General features: G+C 35.7%; 1 protein-coding gene across 1 annotated transcript in view; it reads right to left on the minus strand.

The window, feature by feature from the left end:
* The window catches only part of LOC122498329, a 171,964-nt gene that overhangs the window by 5,697 nt on the left and 146,397 nt on the right, over window positions 1–19,870 (minus strand). Inside the window, exon 5 of the mRNA XM_043606014.1 lies at window positions 17,167–17,304. Coding sequence (XP_043461949.1) covers window positions 17,167–17,304 — 138 coding nt within the window. The remainder of the gene's footprint in view (window positions 1–17,166; window positions 17,305–19,870) is intronic.

The following is a 19,870-nucleotide window of genomic DNA, read 5'->3' on the forward strand; positions in this document are numbered from 1 at the left end:
CTGTACTTCAATTGAACGCAGCAGTAGTGCCACTGTGTGATAGGTGTCGTGCTAAAATGTGAAACGGATTTTGACTTTGGCTTGAGGTACAGATGTTGTACTTCAAATGCTACTGTTTAAGGAGAGTCCAGAATAGAGTCGAACGCGCTGATAGTAACGCGCTCGTCCATATGGAATACATACACTACAAAAACTGGTATCTCACTCGTGTCTTAAAATGAGTTGCTTTAAGTGTTTAAACCATTGAGATACAAAATCTGTTTTATATTGAGACATTTAATTTCATCTCGTGTCTCATTTTAAGACATTAAAGGTAACTCAATGCGTATAAGACACGTAAAACGTCTTCTTAGTGTGAGACGGATACTCGAAACACATTTCGTGTCTCAAAATGCATTGCTAAATGTGTAAGACACTTTGAAACGTCTTAAAATGAGACACATATCTGTTTCAAATATGTGGACTAAGACATATCTTATGTGTTTCAAATATGGGACAAAACGTCTCAAAATGAGACACTTGTTTTTGCAGTGTAGGAGGAGCGCGTTAGTATCAGCGCGTTCATACCGACGTCGACTCTATTCTGGACTCTCCTTTAGAAGTACAGTATCTGTCGGTCGCTATGAAACAGATCCTGTACTAATTAGTTCGTACCGCCGCCGCGCTGCTTGAGCATAGTATCTGAACTATGAATGACACCAACTATAAATAAAATTAAGAACGGGCACTGACACGCATTTTACATGGCCGGTGTTTGTCACAGTACGGATTCTGTGCTTTTCTTCTCTCAGTGTAGAATATTTAATATCAAAATATCAAAATTCGAAAAAGCCAAAAATAACAAAAATTGAAACACTTTAAAGTTCATATAATTAAAATAAATTTACAACAAAAAGATGTTATTGCAAAAGCGTGCTGACATAAATTTAAAGCCAAATCGAATGATCGTTCAGAAAGAATTTTTCTTTTTATTTTTAATATTTTAGGTGGGAAATTAAATTTTTTAAAGGAAATTTCTGTATATACGATATCAAGGAGAATTTCAAGAAGAAAAAGCAGCTTTTTATGAGATTTTGATTATTCTCGTCAATTTCATCAATACTGAGACACATATATATGTATATAAATACACTCGTTTTATAGGGTTCATATTCTCGAGTGCTAGCTATAAAATTTCTGTTGCATCTTCAAAACACTTTGCCATTATTCATTCTCTCGTTTAAAATAGCACGTAAATAATAAATTATAGTTTCGTTCGTTCTCTTTAAAAGATGCAGAATACACTGGGGTCAAAAAGTTTCAGTACATTTGTACTGATTACTTTTAAATGCTCGCTTCACTTCAAATTCAAATATTTCTGTAAAAATAGATGTTAGAGCTATCAAACTAGGATCATTTTAAAGTTCAATAAATTTAGAGTCAAATAGGCTAAGACACAACTAATTTAATAGTGTAAATATTAAAAATATAATTCGTTAAAGTTAGAGATTTTTTGTGAAAATTGCGATTTTGAAATCTGGAATTCAAGCGCATGCCAATTAAAAAAAATTTTTTTAAGATTTGATAGTTGCACAATATCAAGTATAAATTCCATTCTTTAATTCTAGACCAAAATAATTCACATACCTATATTAAGTATTTTTTTCAAATTCTATAAAAATAATACCTCTTGCTCTAAATTTTTCGAAGAATATAAATTGCAAATTCGTCGTTTTCGTTCACTTGTTTTATCAATTAACCACACTTTTAAAAAATATGCACCTTTTTGTCATTGTAAAATAAAAAAATAGTCACCTAGAAAGAAAATAAGGAATAATGATAGAGTTAAAATTTGTAAAACTATAAGAAGAGGGATAAATTTCATTTAAATATCTTTAATTTTCTAAGATGAACAGGTTCTATATTTTTCAAAAGTGTGGTTATTTGATAAAACAAGTGAATGAAAACGACGAATTTGCAATTTATATTCTTCGAAAAATTTAGAGCAAGAGATATTATTTTTATAGAATTTGAAAAAAATACTTAATATATGTGAATGATTTTGGTCTAGAATTAAAGAATGGAATTTAAACTTGATATTGTGCAACTATCAAATCTTAAAAAAAAATTTCTTCAATTGGCGTGCGCTTGAATTCCAGATTTCAAAATCGCAATTTTTACAAAAAATCTCTAACTTTAAAGAATTATATTTTTAATATTTACACTATTAAATTGGTTATATCTTATCCTATTTGACTTTAAATTTATTGAACTTTAAAATGATCCTACTTTGATAGCTTATACATCTATTTTTACAGAAATATTTGAATTTTAAGTGAAGCGAGCACTTAACAGTAATCAGTACAAATGTACTGAAACTTTTTGACCCCAGTGTATATAAACATAAAGTAAAAAATTGTTTCATAAAACCTAACTAAATTCTGTTAAAAAATACAATAAATAAATTAGAAGGTTCAAATTAAAATAAGTAACCATAATATATTGTCGGAGTGGAAATTTTTGTGAAATGTCTTAAACTCGCTTGACAACAACTTTGGGTCTTACTTTACGGAAACAATGAGAGACTTAGAGATTTAGGCGGTTCGACGACCATATGATAACCATATGGTCTATGCTAGACAAGGACAGCGAGGGAGAGGAATTTGGCGACTCCCAAGGAAAGCGCGGTTTTCCAAGGGATGACTTGGGCAGTTGCCGTTTTGGGTCCAAAGTGTAAAGATGCACTTTATCTGTTTGAGAATTCGGCATCTCAAAATATAATTGAATTATTGGCGATTCGTGTATCCTGAGACCAGCTTCGAGAAATAAATTAAATGTTTGTTTAAAAGCTGTGTTTGATTTATTTATATTAAATCGGTGTTATTATTATTATTTATTTATTGTGGTAAAAACATGTTACCACATATCAGAAGTGGAATACACACACGTTCATGTGTATCTAATTGTAAGAACAATCATAAACTGTTTCCGTGAAAAATAGTGTGATTTTAAAGTGCAAAAGTGATTAAATTTTGCAAGTGGAAAATCGCATCTGAACAAAGAGAAAGCAGTTCAAGTAGTTATGACAGAATCATCATCGGCGTTTATCATCGAGTGATTGGTGGAGAACAACAGATTTGACTGTTTGAGGATCACCTGAGGGATGATTGGAAAATTTAAGGTTGTATTGTATACACCTGAAGTAAAGTATGGCTAAGAGTACAAGACAATGCTGTAATAAATGAGCGGTAAGTTTGATCTTTGCTAAGTTGACTAGTGCTATTGAAGTTGTTTATTTTCATTTTAAATTTGTAACAATAAATGCAAAAAGGTGTATTATTGTTGAATGAAAGAAATTATAAAATGTAATGAATAGAAGAGAATTGTTCTTTACGTTTATGGTTAATGAGTTGCATTAATCAGATTTGATTAATCAGTTTTCTAGTTTGAAGTTAAATCTAGAAATCTGGAATCTTGTGCTTTGTTTTTGCAGGGTATTAGATGAAAGAGATAATCTAATTGAATTATTAATGATAAAACAATAATTAATTGACAGGGTGTAAGAATTCTGAGAAAAATGTTCACTTTTTAATTGAATCGCTTGTTGCTTTTGTATTGATTTTGTGGAAAGAAATAATCTTTATATTATTTAACGTTTATTCGAATAATTGTTTGGAGCTGTTGTTACATTATGAACTATGTAAGTTATGATAATCTTCTCACGACTATATGACTTTTGTTGTAAGGTTCATTATAAATATTTACCAATGTTTTAGTAAAGTTTTCAGTAAATAATCATTTGTTAGTTGTTAAAGTTCTTTTTCTAAATATCGGTTTTGTGAAATAATTAGAAAAGAAGATTAACAATTTTCTTTTGTTTCAATAAAAGGATAAATAGTAATTTATGAACTCAAATAAATTAAATAATTTATCGTTATAAGTAACGTGTTGTTTCTTTCAAATTAAAGTAAATTTAACTGATAAATGAGATTGAAATTTTAATTGTTGTTTCGAACTGGAATTGAAAAAGGAAATTGAATTCATGTAAAGATAAAATCTTGTTGTGCCAAATGTGCATAGTTGTAGGAAATAAGTCCGTTGCACAGCGGGGGACCGACCGCTAGAGAAGTTTAGGGTACATAGAAAAAAAGGGACATCTTTTATGACTTTCTGAGTGTGAATCTGGTGGGTACTCTACTCTAAATGATTCTTCGACTCGTTTTACAAACAGATGAAAAAAAGGTTTCTTTTAAATCTAGAAAATTAGTTTTCTATTAGGATTTGTAAATTTAAAGCTTTACGTCTTAATTTTGTTCAATATTAAAATTTTCTGGGAAAATTAAAAATGTTGAGACAATTTTCATAATGCGGGAAATAATTCTTGTTCTAAATGTTGTTAGATATGTTTAAAACATTTTGTTAACAAGGTACGATATTTGTCGTGAGGTCTCAGACGAGACACATGTTTTCGTTGCTGCATTGTTTGGGTAAATAAAAACATGCAGACAAAACTTACGAAAAAGGAAAAGAAGATGGTAGTTTTTCTGTCATTGGTATTTTAACCAACAATGTTAGACACTGTGACGAACTTCAACTGGTATTAAAATGGTTGTGAGTTCATTTTAACACCACCTTATGGGGATGTATAGCATTTTCTTTTTGCTAAGTTAAAGTTGGAGTCTGTATACCACAAAGTAAATTGTGTGGATGTTTGATTAGTTGCACTGAGGGATGTTCGAGCTTTCGGGACTACTGACGTTAATTTTTGTTGTGAATTTTGATTGCTGTTTAAGTTGTCTGATCGGTACGTAAATCAAAATAACTGTAAGTAGGTTAAGGTTAATTCATAATAACCTTTGTGTTGACATGTATTTGGCTGGAATACTCTAAAGGATTGACAAAAACGAGATCATGACAAAGTGGCAATACAATGTGTCAAAATCACTCAAAATTATGGCAGTGAGAGCAATGAGTTTCTTTTAGTGCACTGACATTGTTCCTACAATGGTTGTTTTACTTATGTTGATAATTTATTTTTATTGTTTGTCTATTCAGAGGAATAGTAAAGCTTGAACTTAGTCAAATTTTGAGTCATTTGAATTTGAGTGGTTTGAGTTTGTCTTTTCGAAGTTGAGTAATTCGAACTTCTTTTCTGTACTGATTGAAATATGGATTTCTCTTTGTTAGTTGCGTACAATTTAATTTGAAAATTTGAAGATTTTAAGCACAAAGAATGAAGGTTCTCTTCTATGTATACATTATTGTTATAATGTTCATATTCTTAATGCGTAAATGTAAAACATTAACGCCATTTCGAATTTTGAAAAACCGACATCAGATTCGTAATCAGCGACCCCAAAAACCCCAGAGTAACGAATTTCAAGCGAATCCGATGAATTTTTCAAAAACGTGTCCGCCATGTTGGATCCGCCATTTTGAATTTTTGAAATCAGACTTTAAATTCGTAATCAGCGACCCCAAAAACTCCCGAGTAACGAATTTCAAGCGAATCCGATGAACTTTTCAAAAATTTGTCCGCCATATTGGTTTTTTGAGGTTATGTCAAAATCCTGATCTGATGGGGTTAAATGGACCTCGGATTCGGATTCAGCGACCCAAAAAACATAAAGTCTACATAGTGAGACCCCCAGGTCAGAACTTTTTTTTTGTGACTGTGTAATATATATATATATATATATATATATATATATATATATATATATATATATATATATATATATATATATATATATATATATTGTAAACGGTTGTTTAATTTAATTTTTAATTAAATAATCATTTAAGATGCACTTTCCATCCCATTTTTCTCGAGTAAGGAAAATTATAACTTTATTGAGAATTATAACCATAACTGTGTATTAATTGTATAATATAAATTAATATATATCTCTATATATTAATATATAATAAACTATAATTAATACAGTTATATATAATTCTTAATATAAGAAATTTATATTGATTACTATTTTTATTATTATAAGTTAGAATCAGAATCAGCAAGCACTACAATTTCTCCATTTTCCTTTCACTTTTCCGTGCCCAGCGCACAGCCCATTTTCTTTCATCCACGCTTCCCCTTTCTCTCTTACTCTTCTCTCTCCGTCTTACCCATACGTCCGTCTCACTCGCACCTTGACACGCACAGGCCCATTTCCCTCGCTCATTCGTCGTTTCGCCGGCGGACGTCCGGCCCATTTTCTTTCACCCTCCACTCTCTCCATTTCCTTCCGTGCCTTTCACTCTCTCTACTCTCGAATACCTCCGTGCTGGTTCTGTTTTCCTAATACTTCTCACGCTTAGAATTTAAGAAAATTGTTTAAATAAATGAGTATTACATAATTTTAAGATCGCGGATCGATACCGAACGTATGTACATATACGTTGGTATCATATGAGTATATGTTTATAGACGTATATATGGGTGATTCTCCTGAAAGGGACCCTTTTTTGGTTGAATTTCCAAAAAATCAAATTATTCTTTTTTTGTTACTTTTCTTTCATAAATAAGTTTAGAAAATGTTTAAAGATAAAAATATAAGTTGCGCAAAATTAATTTTCAGAAATAAGACCTCCAGGAACATTTTACTATCATGTGTTCTAGAGGTTAAGTATAATTAATTATAACTTTTAAATTAATTATTTTGTAAAAAAAACTCGGTAGGAATATTTTTTTTAAATAATAAATTGTTATGTTTTAATTTATTGCACTTTTTGCTTGTATATTTTATTTTTATTAAATTAATAATTTAATTTGAGGGTTAAATATTTCAAAACAATGATTAAAAAATTAAAACAAAAGAAAACGCCTATCAAATATAAAAAAGGCTTCGGAGATGAATTGATAATTTAATGAAAAAATTCTCATTTTTTCTAATTTTAAAAATATTACAATTTTTTAAACAATATTTTTAGTTTTAATCATCAAATATTTTCACATCGATTACATATTATGTTTAAAACGTTAAAAAATATGATGTTATTATATAGAAAATGAGGCTTCGGAGATGAATTTAATTTTTACTCTCATTGATAATACTATTTTAATTAATAATTTAAATAACTTTTTTTACCTTATTTTAAACAAATGTAAGTAAAAAATAATCCTTATATTCTGAACTTTAATTTGATATATATCATAAATATGTTGAAATTGTTTAAATACGTTAAAATATAATTATAAAATATACATTCTGTTTAACCAAAATTCGATGACAAAATTAAATATGTTTTTTAAATAGGAAGAAATTTAAATATAAGCAATAGAAGATTATATAAAGATAGATAAATCTTCGTAGATTATAAATAAATTTTTCAAAAAATTTAAACTTGATAAAATATTAATGAAAAATTAATTTAAATAATGAACCTCATGTTGGAGACACGTGAAGTGGTCCCTTTCAGGAGAATCACCCATATGTACCCATATATATACCTATATACGTATATATATATGCATACTTGTAGGCATATACTCGCATAACAGCCAACCCTATATGATTCTTACGTGAAGAATCGACGCCGCGAATTAATATTAAGGTATGATTGAAACTTGTATGCAAATTTATGTGTGTTTTATATAAATAATTTGAATACTATAAAATTATGTTAACTTTAACTCTTTCGTTCGGTATGCAAATTGTATGTACGAGTGAGAGAGAAAGAGCATGTTTGAACGTAGTCCGAAAGGATTAGTGTCAACTTTTGACGCTACGAGCGTTATTTTAAGAAATTCTATGTAAGATTGAGTTCTCTCGCATCCGACATGCTTCATTACCCCTATAAAAGGCGGGGGGTGCGAGACCACCCAGTCAGTCGATCACTCACTTGCACTCGATGTTGATCCTCTCCTCTACCGAATAAAGTTCTTTGCAACTCAATTCACCAGAGTACTTTTATCATTTTTGCCGAGCCTGAAGTGTTCCTCACCTCACTCGACGATTTTTGGGTCTTGCTGTGTTCACAGTAAGTACTGATTTACCCTTCTCCGGTATTACCGATACGGAAGAGTCCCTCTTCCGAAAATCGTAATCCGAGAAGACGCTGATAGGTGTCTCACCTTGTCGTCCAACTGTACGGAAGAGCCCCTCTTCTGCAAGGTTTGACGACGAGGTGATACTCGTACGGTACGTACCCGTAGAGACGCGCTATACGGAAGAGCCACTCTTCCGAAAATAGTCGCCACTGCGTGTGCACTCCAGAGCGAGCCGTCTCCCCGCGGTCCGCCGAATTAACGGAAGAGTCTCTCTTCCGCGATTCCGTACTACGGGAGACCACCTATCTAACCTCGTTTCGTCGTTCGTTACGGTACGGAAGAGCCTCTCTTCCGAGCCGCCGAGCGCATTTTTAGCACCAAGAAAAAAAACAAACTATTAGACCGCGCAGTCGCTAAGGGCGAAATTCGCTCGAGAAGTCTCTGCGTTGCGCGTAAATTACGGAAGAGTCCCTCTTCTGCGCTTACGCAACAACGTATGACCGGCCCTCGAGACGTGCCGATCGCCGGTAGTATACAGAAGAGTCTCTCTTCTGCCTTATTACCCGGTAACTACTTTTTCCATAACTATTTTTTCTTTCTACCCAAGTCGAATCGGTTTTTCCTCGTTTCGCACCCTTTGACCGTGTCATCCACACCGTGACCGGTATCAAATTGGCGCCCAACGTGGGGCCACGAGATTCTTTTTCGGGTCTCGATGGACTTCGAGACGAACCCCCCATTATGAGATGTCTCCTTCGCCACGCCGGACAATTTCACACACTCCTGTAAAATCCAGACGAAGCCCGCACAACTTACGTGACTTACCAGGTCGTCGCCCACAAGGAGGTCTTTTTCGAACTCCTCCATCCGCGCAACGATTCATCACGCAAGCTGGACCTTTGGCTGAATTTTCAAATCTATTTCCAACTAATTCCGGGACCATAACCTCTGTTCCGGTGGCGCCCAACCCCTCACTTATAGCTCGTATGTCGAGTACTTCCGACGATTCTTCCGATTTTGTTTCACGAACATTTATGGGATCAGATATGGAAGAGTCAACCAATCAAACCTCTACCGAGGTGGGCCAACCAACAATTGTCCCAAATGGCACTACGCCTGGGACAACAACTAACACTGCAGGGCCATCCGTGCCCATGCCCTCCAACTTGTCTTTCGAGTCTTGGTTAAGCCTCATCCGCGCGTTCCAAGCACCTCCCCCACCATTTCCAGAATTTAGTGGTCTGGATCATGAAGATCCACAGAAATTTTTGGTTAACTGTGAGCGATATTTCTCACAGGCTCAGACCGATGAGAACCAAAAAACGCAACTCATCATAAATGGTTTCCGTGGAGAAGCATTAAAATGGTGGACTCTCTTCAAAGATCTTTCCCTCTCATGGGAAGATTTTAAAGACAGCTTCACCCGCAAATATTGCAGTCCTACCGCTCTCATGCGTTTACAAGCCTCACTCTACTCACAAAAACAAGGAGATAGAGAGCCAGTGGCTATATTTTTACAACAAAAATATCTGCTCTCACAGAGACTTGTCCCTAGCATGCCTCAACCCGAATTAACCATCCTTTTGATGGAATCGCTGAAACCGACCTTACGTCGTCTTGTCCGCCCTACTGCGCCAAAGTCGTTTCCCGAACTTATGGAGGCAGCTATTCTGGCAGAGCAGGACGAGGTTGATTGTACACCTCGTAAACCGACTTCTACAAAAGAGGAAGCCTCGAAGAAGGTAACTTCTGAACCACCTTCCTCATCTAAACCATCTCAGTTACCCCAATGTCGTTTTTGCCCTGAGCGTCATTACCACCGAGATTGCCCCGTGTTAGCTACGAAACGCACTGAGCAACCGTCGGAAAACTGGCGAGCTCCGGCGGCCAAACCACCCTCAACGGCCGCCGCGAGCCCATCCAACCAGCAGTAAACTCCATCTATTCCACCGCACAGGATCTGCCTCGAACCCGCGTACGTATAGGAAATCGGGAAATCGTTGCAGAAATTGACTCCTGTGCTTCCCATAACTTCGTCAAGCTTTCCGTTCTCACGGAAGCTGAACGAAGTCAACTCAAGCCTGGTCCCCAGCGAGCTGACCTTGCCGCAAACGGAGCATCGATGAAGTTGCATGGTAATCTCGAATTAAGCCCCCTCCTAGGAGACCGTGCCTACCCTGGTACGTTTCACGCATGCGCTGACTTACGTGCAGATCTTATTCTAGGCCGCGCCTGGCTCAAAGATCACCGTGTTCAACATGAACACCACACGGATTGTCTCTATCTAGGCACTACCGACCGTCGACGCATTTTTCTCGGGTATATACCTGCAACGGATAACTCCCCCACAAACCCAATTGAGTTTGACCTCGATGCGTCCATTCCCGCCGAAATTGTTTCTCGTTTAAAAAGCATACTTCAAACTTATGAGTCTGTCTTTCATAAAGGCGGGAAACTAAAACAGACCCTTGCCATTCAACATGAAATTATTATTCTGAATCCCCAACCTTTCCGTGAACCGCCTCGACGTTTCTCCGATGTGAAAAAACAATTCATCAATGAGAAAACGATCGAAATGCTGGCTGACGAGGTCACCGAACCTGCCACGGAAAAGTTCAGCTCTGCTCTGGTTGTTACTGAGAAAGCTGGTGGCGAACTTCGACTCTGCGTGGATTATCGCAGAATTAACGCCCAAACAGTGGACGCTCCACAATGTTTGCCCAGAATCCACGAGATTTTAAAGGATCTTGGTAAAAATACTATTTTTAGCACTTTAGATCTCAAAAGTGGTTATTGGCAAGTTCCCCTCACCCCCGAGTCACGTAAATACACCGCTTTCTCTACTCCAGACGGAGGCCAGTACCGTTTCCGAGTCATGCCTTTCGGGTTAAAGAATGCCCCGGGTACTTTTCAGAATCTAATGAGAGAAGTATTCTCCTCGTACTGGGGAAAATTCTGTATCGCCTATCTCGACGATATAATAATTTTCTCCTCCAGCTGGGAGGACCACCTTCTCCAATTATCCCTAGTTTTGGAACGACTCCAAATCTATGGGCTCACGTGCTCACCGTCCAAATGTAAATTTGGGCAAAACAAGTTTCCCTATCTCGGTCACACGGTGACATCTGAAGGCAATCAAGCTAAACCGTGCCATGTAGAGGCGATCCAAGTTGCTCCACCGCCCCGAAACCGTAAACAACTGTCCTCGTTCTTGGGTACGTGTAACTGGTTGATGGAGTATGTTCCAAATTACTCCATTCTCACCTGCCGACTCACGGACTTATTATCGCCCAAGAAACCCTACAAATGGACAGCGGAGCACCAGGAGGCATTTGAAGCAATAAAAAGAGCATTTAAAAATCCTGCGCCTCTCAGCCGACCGGATCCCAACCTCCCTTTCATTCTGCAAACTGACGCAAGTTCTCTAGGCATAGGAGCAGTACTTTATCAGGAAGATGAAAGTGGCAAACGCCACATCATTTCTTACGCCAGTGCCAAATTCAGCCCTACAGAATCTCGTTACCATTGTAATGAGCAAGAATGTTTGGCTATCATATGGGCCATAAAAAAGTACCATCCTTACCTAGAGGACCGTCCTTTCATTGTCCGAACAGACAGTAAAACCCTGACCTGGTTAGATCAAATGAAAGACTCAAAGGCAAAATTAACGCGCTGGCACATTTTTCTCAGCGAGTTCAACTTCAAAATTGAACACGTCCCCGGAAGAGAGAATGAGTTGCCAGATGCCCTGTCTCGTCAACCTGATCCTCAGGAGTCAACGCCAGGCGAACCGGATTTGGAACGAATGTCCGTTCCCTCCCAACAAAGGACAACTGCCTCACTCCCGTCGCCAGCTCTAAACGCCATCTATGCTCCATCATTGCTAGAAGAAATCGCTAACGAACAGCAATCTGACTTGTCGCTTACTCGTCAGATGGAACGATGGTTGGAACTTCAACAGGTAGGGGCCACGACCGCCGCAGAAGAGGATTTCCTTCACCACAACACCTTAGATGAAAAAGGTTTCTGGAAATTCTGTCCACAAAATCAAAAGTGGACACTCAGAGTACCTGCATCTATGAAACAACGTGTGATTTGGGAATATCACGACGCCGACTTAGCCGGACATCCTGGAGCCGAAGAAACCATTCGCAGCATTCGCGAACACTTCTTCTGGTCCGGAATGAATCGAGAAGTAAAGAGATACGTAGCGCAATGCGAGCTGTGTATCTGCACCAAACCTCTCCACGGTCAACCATCAGTTGGTCTACGGCCTCGATCACCAAAAACAGCATGGGAAACGCTAGCCGTGGATTTAATGGGACCGTATCCATTAACAAGAAAGGGTCATCGTTACATATTAGTAGTGACTGACCTTTTCACCAGATGGGTAGAAGCATTTCCCCTGCGAAACGCCGAAGCGCCTACAATCACAAGAGTCCTAGAAGATGAAGTTTTTTCTCGATATGGATATCCGAGTCGTATTCTCAGTGATAACGGACCACAATTCAGAAGCCAAGCTTGGGCAGCAGCTTGTCAAAAGTGGAACAGTACCTTGTGGACTACCCCCACTTACCACCCTCGAGCAAATCCAACCGAACGGCGCAATCAAGAAGTCAAAAAAGGATTGCGTTTGAGACTACACGAGGGCAACCAACAAATTTGGGACGTCCAACTGCCCAATTTGCTGTTCACACTGCGCAGACGCAAAAACGCGGCTACAGGCTCAACTCCTGGGTATCTGCTATTTGGTCGCGAAATCAAACGACCCGGAGAATTCGACATTCACCCAGCCCTTGAACCAGGCCTGGGCCAAGATCCTGTAGCACAGAGAGAAGAAAAAGCTCGTCTGAATCAGCGAAAATATCAGCGACGCTACGCCGGCCCAATTTCGGAACCACTTTTCCAAATTGGAGATCAAGTCTTCGCTACGAATCATCGGCTGTCCAACGCTGCAGAACATTACAACGCCAACCTAGCTGCGGCCCGAACAGGGCCGTACACTGTGATAGAAGTAATATCACCGGAAGTATTTTGCATCCAGAAGGAAGACGGGAAACATAAGGTACATCAGAGTCAGTTAGTACGAGCACCTTTAGCTCGGCCGGAAAGGAACTTAGGACATCCGGATGGAGTTCAACAACAAGTCATCCTACCGACCGACGATCTTCTGCCACTCGAGCCCATTCTCGAAACAGAGGACGATCTCTCGAATCATCTCACACCCTCAGGTCCGGATGATCATAGATCAAACAACATTGCTCAGACAGATAAACAACTGACTGATACCCCAGTAGCGGTATCCACAGTAGAACGTTACGCAGCTGAACAAGCTCCGCTCGGTTCTACACAACAACAAGATGGAGGTGTTCCGGAGGGAGTACCAATTTTGGAGCAGCATAAGGCTGAACAAGCCCCAGCTACAACAGCTGCAGCTGAACAAGCTACAGCGAACCACGAAGCAGACATCGAACCAACATCTGACGTCACACAACAGCGATATCCTTCTCGACGTCGTACCGATGCTTTATATCGGGATGCGCGTTGGTATGCGCCCCGAACTAAGAAAAATTAAATGATAACTACTACTCGATCAATGATAGGATGAAAAGATCCCCTTAAATGGGGCCAATTGTAAACGGTTGTTTAATTTAATTTTTAATTAAATAATCATTTAAGATGCACTTTCCATCCCATTTTTCTCGAGTAAGGAAAATCATAACTTTATTGAGAATTATAACCATAACTGTGTATTAATTGTATAATATAAATTAATATATATCTCTATATATTAATATATAATAAACTATAATTAATACAGTTATATATAATTCTTAATATAAGAAATTTATATTGATTACTATTTTTATTATTATAAGTTAGAATCAGAATCAGCAAGCAGTACAATTTCTCCATTTTCCTTTCACTTTTCCGTGCCCAGCGCACAGCCCATTTTCTTTCATCCACGCTTCCCCTTTCTCTCTTACTCTTCTCTCTCCGTCTTACCCATACGTCCGTTATTTTAAGAAATTCTATGTAAGATTGAGTTCTCTCGCATCCGACATGCTTCATTACCCCTATAAAAGGCGGGGGTGCGAGACCACCCAGTCAGTCGATCACTCACTTGCACTCGATGTTGATCCTCTCCTCTACCGAATAAAGTTCTTTGCAACTCAATTCACCAGAGTACTTTTATCATTTTTGCCGAGCCTGAAGTGTTCCTCACCTCACTCGACGATTTTTGGGTCTTGCTGTGTTCACAGTAAGTACTGATTTACCCTTCTCCGGTATTACCGATACGGAAGAGTCCCTCTTCCGAAAATCGTAATCCGAGAAGACGCTGATAGGTGTCTCACCTTGTCGTCCAACTGTACGGAAGAGCCCCTCTTCTGCAAGGTTTGACGACGAGGTGATACTCGTACGGTACGTACCCGTAGAGACGCGCTATACGGAAGAGCCACTCTTCCGAAAATAGTCGCCACTGCGTGTGCACTCCAGAGCGAGCCGTCTCCCCGCGGTCCGCCGAATTAACGGAAGAGTCTCTCTTCCGCGATTCCGTACTACGGGAGACCACCTATCTAACCTCGTTTCGTCGTTCGTAACGGTACGGAAGAGCCTCTCTTCCGAGCCGCCGAGCGCATTTTTAGCACCAAGAAAAAAACAAACTATTAGACCGCGCAGTCGCTAAGGCTGGAGTCCCATGGTAGCGTTTTGCGTTGCGTTTTGTAACTAGGCCATGAGTGCAAATAGAGTAAACATATATCTGTATCTCTCTCACACTCATTGCCTAGTTACAAAACGCAACGCAAAACGCTGCCATGGGACTTCAGCCTAAGGGCGAAATTCGCTCGAGAAGTCTCTGCGTTGCGCGTAAATTACGGAAGAGTCCCTCTTCTGCGCTTACGCAACAACGTATGACCGGCCCTCGAGACGTGCCGATCGCCGGTAGTATACAGAAGAGTCTCTCTTCTGCCTTATTACCCGGTAACTACTTTTTCCATAACTATTTTTTCTTTCTACCCAAGTCGAATCGGTTTTTCCTCGTTTCGCACCCTTTGACCGTGTCATCCACACCGTGACCGGTATCAATATATATATATATATATATATATATATATATATAAACTTCAAATTTTAGACAATTTAATATTAAAATTTTTTTAAGTTTGAATTTAATTTTGAAATTTTTTGCAATTTATTTATAATTTAAAATTAAGAATAAAATTATTTTTTAAAAATTGAAAAATTTTACAGAGATTTTATAACTAATTATAATTAAAAAATGTTATTTTAAAAACTATAAAATATTTTGTATAACTTTTAAAAAAATGATTTTTTTAAAAATTAATATTCAGTATATTGACATTTCTCACAAGCGCAGTTTTAATCTGCTCAGTTAGTATATAAAGAAACTCAATTCTTTCATCTACAAGTGCGAGTTATATTGTACATACGTTAGTTGCGTCAGAATTCGTTTATATGTATGCGTATTTCCGTTAAGTTAGTGTTAGAATAAAATAAGCCAATCAAAGCGAACCATTGCGTTGTAGAGTGCAGTCACATGTGTCAAACCAATCATCTATCTCCTATAGAAGACGAGAAAAAATGGTCTTGAGAGCTCATTGGTACTTTAAGAAATTCTTTTTTCTGCTTCATTCGTTTTTTTCTCCGTGAATATTTTTTTCCGTGGCGCATGCGCTTTAAGCTAAACATTTTACAAAACTCTTGAATAAGGCTATTCAAGTTCGGTGGGGGAAAATTGAAGATGGATGCTAACTGGTGCACCAACATTGTATAGAAAGTATATGGGATAGAGTCTAATTTTTTAAATATCTCGCTTAAACGAAATTTTTAACCATAAGTTTATTAGGATTTTATGTTTCATTTTTAAAGAACTATTTTTTGCAATAATAAAATCAATAAAAAAATAAAATCGATTTTTATTATTGCAAAAAATAGTTCTTTAAAAATGAAACATAAAATCCTAATAAACTTATGGTTAAAAATTTCGTTTAAGCGAGATATTTAAAAAATTAGACTCTATCCCATACACTTTCTATACAATGTTTGTGCACCAGTTAGCATCCATCTTGAATTTTCCCCCACCCAACTTGAATAGCCTTATATACCTGGTCATGGCTGAATATACACAGCGCAACGCTAGTATAAGTGCCAATGTTCAACACTACTACTACTACAAAACTCTTGAATTAGAACATCCAACCGATCATTTGTGAATTCCACAGAAGTTTTTTTGAGTTTTCGAGAAACGCAGTCATCATATATTACTATTGATTCTGTTTTAACTTATACTAAACTCCTCTCCGTATCCGCTATTCCAAAATTAGTTTCGTAAAATGTACTAAATTAATTTTTTCCGTGTTCAAAATAGCGGATCCAATATGGAATACAAGTTGTGTAAAAATTGATCGGACTTGTTCGTAATCCATTTTTTTAAAATTGATTTTGAAATGTATCATCAAGTACATAATCAGCGGCCCTACAAACTGCAAAAACAAGTGTCTCATTTTGAGACGTTTTGTCCACATATTTGAAACACATTTAGATGTCTTGGATCCAAGATTGGATTTCTACTGTTCGTAAGATTTAACTTGACCCCCCCCCTCCTTCCTCTTAAAGCCTTACGTAGTTTGTGTATGGCCCCTAAACGGCGCACATGTTCTCCTTTATATTTTGCAGGGATTATTTTGTCATCATATGTAACCATTTGATTTAATAAAAGATTCAAAATTTGAGGTACAAAAGAAAATAAAATTCACAAACGTCAAATATAAAACTGAATTCAGACTATAATATTAATTTCTTGTAATGATCATTGGTGACAAAACAAAAATCATTCACAAAATTCATAAATACTTGAGAGTTAAAAATGAACAAAATAAAAAATTATTATCTTGAATTGTTAGAAATAAAGTCCAAAATCATTTAATACAATTTACATTTCTAACATTATAGCATAACATTTTTTTATTAAACATGATTTGTCCTCATGTTTTAATAATAATTTTGATTTAACTACTGGAAAACAATAATGTAATAATAAATAAATAATTTTCTAAGTAAGAAACAGAAGAAAGATTATAATTTGATTCTTATTCTTTTTCCTTTGCAATAAACTTGACAATAGTTAATAAATATAAATTTAATTAATAATCTTTGATGTAACTTACAATTATGAGTTAAAGACGAAATTTCCAGTGTACTGCATTTATATCTGTATCTTGTCTCCAAAGTGGGAATTATGATGCCAACAACGTGATTAGAATCCTTTTCGTGATAACACACTATCGCGTCACACTCTTTTCCATCTAAAAAAATTAAATAATTTTCAGTAACTTGTGTTTTGTATTGATAAATAATCAAGGCATTTGAAATAAAAATAAAATTATTTGTAATATTAACAAATAAAGTTTAAAATTTATTGTAAATGTATTGAGTTAGTGTGATACAATTTTTAGTGTTGTGCTCTGGAACCGACAAGTTCCTTTAGGTTGTCAAAGCTAGACTGGTTAAAAAGATGTATTACAGGTAATGAGTTGTTCAAAAATGTACATTTGGCAACATCTGAATTTTGTAATCAAAATTTGTCAACGTAGCGTTAAAAAATGTGGGGGTAAAAAAGGAACAAATAAAGAGTGGGATGGATTCGTAGGTATAAAAAATTCTCAGTGCAATTTAGTGAAAGCAATTAAGCATAATCCTGCCTCTACGGTTCAATATTCGTAATAAAAGTACAGATATGACCATCATGTTGTAACTATTTTGGATTAAAGTTATAAAACAGTAAACTCTTGAACAATTTCTAAAGAAGGAGGCAGAACATACTGACCTTTTTGAACAATTAAAGTTCGAAACAAAGAAATTAGACATTAATATTTGTAATAAAAATTAATTTTATAACCAACGGTAAAGTTTGGTCAAGAAAAACCTAATGTTCATTATTTCCTAATTAATTGGAAGAGGATATAACTTTTTCAAAGCATGTTTATAAGTTCTAGATGCAGTTTTTATTGTAACAGTTCGCACTATTCCATCTTGACACGAGTGTAATTCAATAATACGTGCAAGTTTCCACTTCATTGGTGGAAGATCATCTTCTTTGGCGATAACCAAAGTGTCGAGTTTTATATTGCTTTGATCTATGTCCGATTGCCACTTGCTCTTGGATAATAATTCATTAATGTATTCTAGGCGTTATAAAATGCCAGCTGACTCCCTTTTCACATAGATAATTTTGTCCTTTTTTATCTCGCGAAATTAAATCAATTTCCTTCAAAAGATCTTTTAAAATCGTATTAACACCGTCAAAATTTGTTGCATTATCTGAATGAAGTAGGTTTGACACACCTCGTCGTGCAAAAAAACGTTTGAGACAAGAGAGGAAGGCTTCAGTACTCAAATCATTTACTATAATTCCAAGTGAACCGCTTTAGTTGCAAAGCATAATTGCTGTAAAGCATAATTTTGACGCGCACTTGTAGTTTTTCTAGTTATATAAAAAAAAGTAAATTTTTCAGCTTCATTATTCAGTTGTTTATTAAACATTTTTGTGTAGAGAACAATTTTAAATATGTATTTTTGTATAATGTTACTTGTTTTCGAAATACACTACCACCGTTTACGAGTATCAGGACGATTACACGCGACTCTATGAAAAAACATGCCATCACTTTTTCAATCATATCTTGTAAATAAAAGGAGATACAAAAAAATCTTAAAGTTGTCTTAGAGTTGTCAGAGTTGAATTTCAATGCACTAATCGGTCGAAACACGGCTTCAAATTTTCAATGATATATCGAAGACGGATTCTAGATTTTTAAAAAAGTTGAAGTCAACTGACAAAAATGAGAAAATTTGATAATTTTTTTATTTATTTCTCACTCTACAACTCAAAAAATAGTTAACGAAATGACTTCAAAGACGGCTTATTTTACGCAAAATTTAATCAGCTTTCTAACCGTATTAAAGTTTTTTTTGTATCTCCTTTTATTTACGAGATATGATTGAAAAAGTGATGGCATGTTTTTTCATAGAGTCGCTTGTAATCGTCCTGATACTCGTGGACGGTAATGTTTATAATATGCATATAAATAAAATATCATCGTGATGAGATTGATGAACTATGTTGTAGTATATATGTCTTTATTGTTTTTATACGCGAGTTTATTGTCATTCCGGTTTTATGCTGCGAGTGAGGCGATCGGTTGAACATAGCTAATACGAGACACGTTGCATTTTTGCATCCAATTACCCAACTGCATGCGACTACTACCGGATATTTTATTTTCATTTGCTGTCTATTGTTTCACGATACACAATGAATTTCGAATCGTAGGGCGTTTGTCGAATTTGCCGCAGTTCGCAATTCAATTCGCCTATCCTCTTTGCAATGCGTTATCCACTATATCTCTATATTTGAAATGTCCTTTAAATAAGATCACAAACCTTTTTCAAAATAATTCACTTCAAAATTTTTTATAATACAGTTGTTCTCTTTTATTAAATTTCTTTGGAAAAGTTTTTTCCGCTCGGTTATAATTGATTTCTTAATTTGGTTTCTAATTTATTTATATTTTTATATATATAAGAAAATATTTAATCATTTACTACTCAAAATAATATTTGATAATTTTAAATTATATTTATAAAAGCAGTAATAATTAATTACTAAAATTATAAGTAGCTATTTTATAATCAATAATTTATATAACATACTTTGTTAATTGAATCTGAATAAAATATTATTGTCGTTGTCGAAAACGATTCAATATTAATTATATTATATACATATGTAGTATAATATATTTTTATTGATTTAATATAAATTTAAGTTAGTAATAATATTATCTATAACCTTTTACTTTAAAAAATTAG

The sequence above is a fragment of the Leptopilina heterotoma genome, unplaced genomic scaffold (assembly GCF_015476425.1).
Source record: "Leptopilina heterotoma isolate Lh14 unplaced genomic scaffold, ASM1547642v1 Lhet_146, whole genome shotgun sequence".
NCBI lineage: Eukaryota > Metazoa > Arthropoda > Insecta > Hymenoptera > Figitidae > Leptopilina > Leptopilina heterotoma.